At 64.3% G+C, this 9253-nt stretch overlaps 1 protein-coding gene across 1 annotated transcript; it reads left to right on the forward strand.

Annotated features, from left to right (window-relative positions):
* Positions 1 to 259: 259 nt before the first annotated feature.
* On the forward strand, positions 260 to 9165 carry PLEKHG3 (pleckstrin homology and RhoGEF domain containing G3). The gene is made up of 17 exons (XM_064163403.1): positions 260 to 343; positions 1837 to 2144; positions 2229 to 2329; positions 2429 to 2498; positions 2577 to 2623; positions 2713 to 2863; positions 3726 to 3860; positions 3936 to 4118; positions 4845 to 4937; positions 5035 to 5121; positions 5252 to 5285; positions 5379 to 5486; positions 5721 to 5795; positions 5907 to 5945; positions 6064 to 6071; positions 6191 to 6373; positions 6680 to 9165. The coding sequence occupies exons 1-17, from the start codon at positions 337 to 339 to the stop codon at positions 8321 to 8323; spliced, it is 3273 nt and encodes a 1090-aa protein (XP_064019473.1). The 5' UTR covers positions 260 to 336; the 3' UTR covers positions 8324 to 9165.
* Positions 9166 to 9253: the final 88 nt, after the last annotated feature.

A 9253-nucleotide genomic window follows, 5' to 3' on the forward strand; every position in this document is an offset into this window, starting at 1 on the left:
GTAGCCCCCTGGGGTGACCGAGAGCAGTGGGGTGAAGGTCACCTACAGGGGGGGTTTGGAGGGGTCTGGCCGGCAGCGTGCCCACCACGGTGGTGCTGGGGGGTGGGTAAGAGGATAACCCTCTCCACGCCTGGCAACCCGTGCCTAGTGGGGTGGGCTGGTGGTGGCGGGCGAGTGGCCACGGTGCCGGTGACGTGGGGCCGGCGCCGTAATCCCGGCTTGCAGAGAGGATTAGGGTAGCCCGGGGGCGGCCAGCAGGGACGAGCCGCGGTGCCTGCGAATCTCCGGCTGGGCATCACATGGGGGAGCCCTTGGGGTGCCAACCTCACCCCCGAAATGATGGGTACGTGCCACCTGGGTGTCCCCGCTTGTCCCCTTGGTTATGGGTAGGGGGCCCTGATAAGGGTGGATGCTTGGGGTCTTCTGGTTGGGATGGGGTTGGATGCCCCCCCTACCCAGTGCCAGGGTGTCTGTGGGATTGGATCCTCCCTCCAGTACCCAGGTGCCCATGGGGCTCAGGCCCCTCACTCAGGGTGCCTGACTGCTAGAGTGACAAAAGAGTTGGGTGCCCCTTCTGGTGCCAAGGTGCCAATGGGGCTCTGTCTCCTTGGCCAGGGTCACTGTGGGACTGGATGCTCCCCACAGTGCCAAGGTACCCATGATGCTTGGTCCCTTTCAGGCAGGGTGCCCACAGGGCTGGGCGTGCCTGCCAGTGCCAAGGTGCCCATGAGCTTCGGTTCCCTCGGTGGCGTCACTGTGGGTTTTGGTTCTCCAGTGCCAGAGGGGACACTGTGCTGGGTGCCCCCTTGGTGCCAAGATGCTTGTGAGGCTTGGGGCCAGGGTGGCTGTGAGGTTGATTGCTCTCCTGGTGCCAATCTCCCCAGGAGACCTGCGGCTGAAGGATTAGGGGTTCGGGGGGATGCTGCTCCCCAAACCATCGAGAACTGGGGTGCCAAGGGTGTGCCTCAGCCTTGCCAGCACCTAGGTGCCCAGGCTTGTGGCATAGCTTAAGGGGGAGGGAGTAGGATTCTAGGGGTGCCCTTGGCTTGCGCGGGAAAGTGGTGGGGAGGGCGGTGGCAGCGGCAGCAGTGAGCACGGCACAGCGGGCACGGGGAGGAGCTGGCAGGAACCGGCTTGACCGGTTGGCTGCTGGCACCCCCAGTGCCGAGGGGCTTGGGTGGTAATGTGCCACCAGCACGTGGCCTGGCTGAAGGTCACCGTCCCTGTGGTCACTACCCCGCTGGGACAAGTGGGCTCAGTAGCCTGCCAGCGGTGGGGTGCCCATGCCGCTTTGGCATGCTTTGCCACTAATGGGGTGGGTTTTGGGGTGTCCTGACTGATTGGGTGGCACCAATAGGTTTCGGGGTGGCCCAGGAGGATCCTGGTGCCAGGGGGGAGTGGTCGGTGCCCGGAAGGGCGAGTCGTGGCTGAGCTCACCGGGAAGGTGTCCTACGGGCGTGACAGTGACGCAGTCCCGCTCTAGGGTGCCAGGGGGTGGGGGGTTGGCACTAGTGCCACTGGTGGCACCGAGGCACCTCCTCTAATAGCTTGGTTCCTAGCTTCTGGGGTGCAATCACCTGGCACTGGAGTAAGGTGAGGGAGAGTGAACCCCCAAGTCCCGGGGTCCTGATGGATGGGGGTCTGTGGTGGGCTGTGCCAACATCTAGCTGTGCCCAGCCACAGCTGCGCATTTTGGAGGTTGAGGGATGTTGGCATCCCTTGACCTTGAGGGCTTGGCCATCAGGTGGACCCCCTTGGCATTGCGAACCCCCAAACTCTGCCCAGCGTTTGTGGGTTTCGTGGCACCCTTTAATGATGCCACTCTTTCCCCTGCAGACCCACGGGTGCCAGGGGATGCCGGCATGCCGGTGCCAGCCTGCCTGCAGCTCCCTGCTCTGATCCCGCTGTCAGAACCCAGCCGTGCCATGGAGGACCCGGCCGATGCCAGGGCCGAGCCGTGGGGCGAGGGGCTGCACAACAGCAACAACAATGCTTCCCCGGGGGGGTGGCCAGGTGCCCGCAGTGGGCAGGCCCTGGCACCTTTTGGCGGCCCCACAACTGAGGCCAGTTACCTGGGCCGGGTAGTGCTGGAGATCGTGGAGTCGGAGCGCACCTACGCCCGGGATCTGCGCAGCATCGTGGAGGTGAGCACCAGGGGGCACATCTCCCCGAGCTGGGTTTGGGAGTGCCCAGTTGGTGGCATTGGTGCCAACCGTGATGCCTGGCAGGGTTACCTGGGCAAGATCATCGATGCAGAGGAGCCAGTGCTGCGGCCGGAGCAGGTCAGCGCCCTCTTTGGCAACATCGAGGACATCTACGAGCTCAGCAGGTGGGTGCCCCCTGTGCCACTCACCGGGTCGGGCACAGCTGGTGCCACCCTATTCCTGTGGGGCTGCCATCACCCTGTGCCCTTTATCCCCCTTCCCAGCACTCTGCTGCAGAACCTGGAGAGCTGTGCCAATGATCCCGTGGCTGTGGCTGTCTGCTTTGTCACTCGGGTAAGAGCAGGTACAATAGTGGGCATTAAGGGGGCACAGGGTTGTGCCAGGCTCTCACCACACTCTCTCTGCCCACAGAGCCAGGAGTTTGCCATCTACACCCAGTATTGCAACAACTACCCCAGGTGAGTTAGGGGGATGTGGTGGGCATGCAGGCGGGCACAGAGGTGGGCTCGGGGATGGGCATGGGGATGAGTCCTCTCCATGCCCACAGCTCGGTGGCAGCGCTGGCAGAGTGCATGAGGAGCAAAGTGCAGGCACGGTTCCTGCGTGAGTGCCAGGAGCGGCTGCGCCATGCGTTGCCCCTTGGTGCCTACCTGCTGAAGCCTGTCCAGAGGATCCTCAAGTACCATCTGCTGCTCCAGGTGAGCTGGTGCCCAGCCTGGTGTGGGTATCTGGTGGGGTAGTGGCACTCAGCATGGTACCATGGTATAGGGATTGGGCAAAGCATGAGTTCTTGGCACAGTTTAGGCTGCTGGTGTGGCACAGGGAGCTGGCAGAGCCAGGGCACCTGGCATGGCATGTTTCCTGGTGCAGTCCAAGTATATGGCATAGCATGGGTACCCAGTATGGCACAATATGGGCATGTGGTATGATGTGAGCTCATGACATGGTTCAGGTGCTTGGCACAGCCTAGTGCATGGCCTGGCATAGGCACCCAGCATGGCTCTTCTCCCTGGCACAACCTGTTTCCCCAGCATGGCATGAGTACCATTCCATGGCACAACCTGGTTCCCCAGCATGGCACAAGCACCCTTCCCTGGCACAACCTATTTCCTTGCCATGGTATGAGCACCCTGCCCTGGCACTATCACCTTGCCCTGGCACAATCACCTTTCTGCAGCACAAGCACCCTTCCCTGGCATGTCCCAGTCCCCTAGCATGACACAAGCATCCTTCCCTGGCACAACCTATTTCCTTGCCATGGCATGAGCACCCTGCCCTGGCACAATCACCCTTCTGCAGCACAAGCACCCTTCCCTGGCACATCCCAATCCCCTAGCATGGCACAAGCACCCTTCCTAGCACATCCCAGCCCCTAGCATGGCACATGCATCCTTTCCTGGCACAAGCACCCTTCCCTGGCACATCCCAGCTCCTAGCATGGCACAGGCACCCTTCCTTGCCACAGGCTTGCAGTTCCCCATCCCCTAGCATAACACAACCCCATCACCGGTACCGCCGGCCCGGTTGGCACCACCGTGGCACCGTGCCCTTGGCTGGCAGGAGATCGCCAAGCACTTTGAGCACAAGTCAGGGGAGGACTACGAGGTGGTGCTGGAGGCCATCGACACCATGACCTGCGTCGCCTGGTACATCAACGACATGAAGCGCAAGCACGAGCATGCCATCCGCCAGCAGGTGGGCACCGCCTGGGCACCGAGTGGGCACCACCGTGGCGATGGCTTGCCTTGATGTGACCTTATCCCCACACAGGAGATCCAGTCCTTGCTGCTGGGCTGGAAGGGTCCGGATTTGACCAGTTATGGGGAGCTGGTACTGGAGGGCACGTTCAGGGTGCAGCGGGTACGGCACGAGCGCGCCGTCTTCCTCTTCGACAAGACCCTGCTCATCACCAAGCGCCGGGGGGACCACTACGTCTACAAGAGCCACATCCCAGTGGGTGCCAGGGACTGGGGAGACTGGGAGGGCATGGGGGCACTGGTGGGTACCAGGAAAAAGGGTGCAGGGTGCGTGCCAGGGGTGATAGGGACTGGGAGGGCATGGGAGGACTGGTGGGTACTGGGGAAAAAGGTGCAGGGTGGGTGCTAGGGGTGATAGGGACTGGGTGGGCATGGGAGGACTGGTGGGTACTGGGGAAAAAGGTGCAGGGTGGGTGCTAGGCGTGATAGGGACTGGGTGGGCATGGGAGGACTGGTGGGTACTGGGGAAGAAGGTGCAGGGTGGGTGCCAGGGGTGAAAAGGACTGGGAGGGAATGGCAGGGACCGGAGGGTGCTGGGGAAAAGGGTCTCAGAGTGGGTACCAGGGATGAGAAGGACTGAGAGGGGATGGGGAGACTGGTGAGTGCTAGGGAGAAGGGTCCAGGGAATGTGGGAGATTGGGAGGTGCCAGGGATAGGGAATGCTGGGAGGGGGTAGAGGGGCTGGTGGATATTTGGGCGAAGGGTCCAGAGTGGGTGCCAGGGATGAGAGAGACTGGGAGGTGCCAGGGATGGGAGCCCAGGGTAGTCTGGTGGGTGCTGGGGTTGTGCTGGATGCTGGGGAAGAGGGGGTCTGGTGGGTGCTGAGGATTTGGGGAGCCCAGTGAGTGCCAAGGATGGGAGGCTCGTGGGTGCTGGGGGGTTCGTGGGTGCTGGGGGGGTCTCTGACAGCCTCTGCCCCCAGTGCTCCTCACTGATGCTGATCGAGAGCACACGAGACTCCCTCTGCTTCAGCCTGGCACACTACAAGCATGGCAAACAGCAGCACAACCTGCAGGTGAGGGGTGGAGGGCACAGGATGGAGCAAGGTAGCACCTTAGGGACCCCCACCTACCTGATGCCACTCCCCCTCCCCCCTTCCTATCCCCCCCCAGGCCAAGAGCGTGGAGGAGAAGCGCATCTGGACCCACCACATCAAGAGGCTCATCCTGGAGAACCACCATGCCATCATTCCCCAGAAGGTGAGGTCACAGGGGACATGGGCACCAGGCTGGCACCAGTGCCCCCCCCCAAACCTGGCATGGTAAGGAGGGGGGAGGTAGCTCCCCGGTTTCACCCCCACCCCATCTCTCTGTCCTCTCTCCACCCCAGGCTAAAGAAGCCATCCTGGAGATGGACCTGTTCTGTGAGTGCCACCATCAGCTTGTGCCCCCCTCCCTGCCCTCACCTGTCCCCACTTTGCCTCTCAGTGTCACTACCCCCACCCCTGTGCCCACAGACCCCCCACGCCTGCCCCGCTGCAGCCCTGAGCGCCTGAAGAAGAGCTGGTCCTGCCAGCCCCTTGGTGACGCCGTGCCCGAGCCGCGCCAGGGCCGCCGGCAGTCTGGTGAGAGCCACCCGTCTCCAGTGTCCCCACCGCTGCCACCCCTGCCCCTTCCCCAGGACTGCATGGCACTGATGCCCACAGGGTGGTGGCACTTGGTGATGGCACTGACAGGTGTCCCTGGCATCCCCATCACTGCCACCACCATCCCTTCCCCAGGGCTGGGTGGCACAGATGCCTGTGGGGGTGGTGGGCACTGGGTGGCGGTGGCTCTGATGGGTGTCCCTGTCCCCACAGAGCCCTTCCAGTGCCGTGACCGTGCGGAGACGCTGCCAGACCGGCTGCACGGGCACACGGGGCGCAGGCAGTCGGGTGGGGAGCTGGGACCCCAACTGGGGCAGGGAACTGGGGATACTGGTGGGGCTGGGAGACACGGGATGGCATCACCATCGCCCCATTTGGATGCCAAACTTCTCCCCACAGAGCCCAGCAAGCAGATCCTGCGGCAACTGGGTGAGCAAGGTGAGCTGGCACTGGCACTGCTGGGGTGGCACTGGGTGACCAAGGGCTGCAGTGGGGAGCATTTTGGGGTGCTACCCTCCCCCCTCTAACCTCTGCTTTTCTCTCTTCTGGTTGGCAGGGCTCAAGGTAAGGCCATGGACACAGGGTGGGTTGGGCTGCCCAGTGGCCCCCAGCTCTGGCACACTGCTTACTGGGGGTGGAGGCACAGGGCACTAAGCCTGGTACTGCCCCCCCACCCTGAGCAGCATGCGGACAGTGATGGGGCTCTACTGGAGGTGGGGGACAACCCCCAGCACCCCCCAACCTGGGCAGTGGCTGAAGGTGTGATGGAGGAGGAAGAGGAGGAAGAGGAAGAAGCTTTAGGCAAGAACTGCCAGGAGGAGCTGCCTGGAGTCAGAGACCTATTGGTGGAACCCCAGGAGGAGCAGGTACCCACCTATCCATCCTGACACCCCAACACCCCAGGAGGGCCCCCAGTGCTACCCACAGTACCCTACAGCGCCCTGGGGGCACCCAGTATCACTCTCGGGGCACCCTGGGGCACCCAGTATCACTCCCAGGGCACCCTACATCACTCTCGGGGCACCCACAACTCTCTTTTTGCTCCTGGGGCTGCTCTAGGGTTCTTAGTCATAGCTTGCCTAGGACTCACCTCCCACTTGAGAGCAGTCCCCTCCCAGCCTGTGGCATCCCTTTGGCACCCCCTGTGACACCCCACTTTTGCTCTCACCCAGGCTGGGGGACACCTGCTGGCATTGGAGGGACCCAAGCGGCCAAGCAGCTGGGGGCCAGGGAGCTGTGAGAAGGTCAGTGCAGCCCCACAGCCCCCACCCGGGGGTCCCCAGGGACCTAGTGCCCACTCACCCACCCCTCACCAGGCTGGTAGCGCCAGGGAGCACTCTGAGGGGTTTGGGGCACCTGAACCCCCACCCTCAGTGGACACTCTCGTGCTGCCCGCGGAGCCGGAGCGTGCCGCGGAGGGGCTGAGCAGTGAGGAAGAGGAGGAGGAGGAAGAAGAGGAGGAAGAAGAAGAAGGAGCTGCTGGCAGCATCTTACCACCTTCGGTGCTGGACCAAGCCAGCGTCATCGCCGAGCGGTTCGGTGGCGGCAGCACCTTGTCCCGCCGCAGCAGCCTGGCGCTGGCCAGCCGCAGTGGTAGCGCTCTCAGCTTGGATGGAATGTGCCCCATGGAAAGTGGGGAGCCCGGGGGGTCCCGCAGCACCATCCCTTCTCCCGAACCCCTCACCGGAGCTCGCCGGGAATCGACGCTCTCCAGCAGGGACCGCTTGCTCCTGGAGAAGATCAGGAGCTACTACGGGCACGCCGAGCACCGCGATGCCAGCTTCAGCGTGCGCCGCCGCGAGAGCCTCTCCTTCATCCCCAAGGGGCTGGTGCGGAGCTCTGTCACCCGCCTCAACGCCCTCCCGCGACCCCCAGCCGCCCCCAGCCACCCCCCCAGCCGCCCGGCACCGCTGGCATCGCCGGAGCCGTCGCCGGATGAGCCGTGCCAGGAGAACGGGCTGCAGCCTGCCGAGCCGCTGCTCATCGTGGAAGAGGACGATGATGTGGCCGCCAAGCCGCCAACGGGGACGCCAGCTGGGACACCAACTGGGCCGCCACCACGGTTCGTCCTGACACCCCCCCACCCCCACCCTGGCACCAAGGTGTACCAGCTGGCACGGCAGTACAGCCTCCGCATCAAGAGCCGCCGCGCCGGTGGGCACCGGCGCCCCCCGCTGCAACTTGAGGACGGGGACCCACACGTCGGCAGCCCTTCGGCGGCTGTGCCACACGACGCGGGGCTGCTGGCCACCCCCTCCCCGCTCGCCCCCCGCAGCCCTTCCAGCCCGGTGGGCGCCGAGCCTTTCGCCTGGCCAGACGTGCGGGAGCTGCGTGCCCGTTTCGGTGCCCCGCGGCCACCACCCGTGAGCCGCAGCCGGTCGGCACCCGAAGGGCCCTGCCGCGGTGGGCGGCCGGCCGAGAAGGAACGAGGCGGCGGCCGGAGCCGGAGCGCTGAAGCCGGCGGAGGTGCCAGTGCCAGCGCCAGCCCCGACGCGGCACCGGCGCGGCACGGCAGCGACGGGGCGCTGTGGGTGGCCGCGGAGGCTCCGCTGGGCGCGGGGCAGAGGGTGGTGGTGCTGGAGCGGCTGCCAGCGCCCGGCGACACCCCGAGCTACGTGCAGATCCGCTCGCCCACCACCCGAGAGAAGATCTGCCTGAAGGCGGTGGTGGAGCGCTGCAAGGCTTACCAGGCCTCCGAGGAGTACCGGCGCCGGTGCCCCGAGCCCCACGAGGGCTCCGAACCCCCCGAGCCCCCCCGGCACGGCCTGGTCAGGGACCTGCGGCAGAAATTTCAGACCCTCGATGCTGCCAGCTAGGTGTGGGGCTGGGGGGAGAGGATGTGTCCCGTGGGCATCCAGGAGAAGAGGCACCTCACGGCCCCCCAGTTTGCCCAGGAGAAGGGGCACCACGTGGACCTCCAGCTCAAGCAGGAGAAGCACCTCATGCCCCCCCAGTTTGCCCAGGAGAAGGGGCACCACGTGGACCTTCAGCTCAAGCAGGAGAAGCACCTCATGCCCCCCCAGTTTGCCCAGGAGAAGGGGCACCACGTGGACCTCCAGCTCAAGCAGAAGAAGCACCTCATGCCCCCCCAGTTTGCCCAGGAGAAGGGGCACCACGTGGACCTTCAGCTCAAGCAGGAGAAGCACCTCATGCCCCCCCAGTTTGCCCAGGAGAAGGGGCAGCACCACGTGAACCTCCAGCTCAACCACTAGAAGAGGCACATCATGGACTTCCAACTTGCCCAGGAGAAGGAGCACCCTGGAGAACCTCAACCTGCCCAGGAGAAGGGGCAACCCATAGACCTTTAGGTCACTTGGGAGAAGTAGTACCCAGGGGACCTCCAACCTGCCCAGACCTCCCCATAGACCACCCTCAGCCTACAGGAGAACGGACATCTTGGAGACTTCCAAGTTGGCCAGGAAGAGGCCCACCCATGGACCTCCACCCCACCCAGGAGGAGGACCATGGAGAACCTCAACCTGCCCAGGAAGAGGCCCACCCACAGACCTCCATCCCACCTAAGAGAAGGAGAACCTCAACCTGCCCAAGAGAATGCCCACCCATGAACTTCCACCCCACCCAGGAGCAAGAGCACCTTGAGGATCTCCAACCTATCTGAAAGAAGGGAGCACCTCATGGACCTCACAAGCCTTCAACATAGCAGGAAGAAGGAGCACCCCATGGACACCCCCTGTGCCCTCTACCCACCCCTGGTGCCCATCACGGTGCCCATCACGGTGCCCATT

This window comes from Pogoniulus pusillus, chromosome 24, assembly GCF_015220805.1.
Source record: "Pogoniulus pusillus isolate bPogPus1 chromosome 24, bPogPus1.pri, whole genome shotgun sequence".
NCBI lineage: Eukaryota > Metazoa > Chordata > Aves > Piciformes > Lybiidae > Pogoniulus > Pogoniulus pusillus.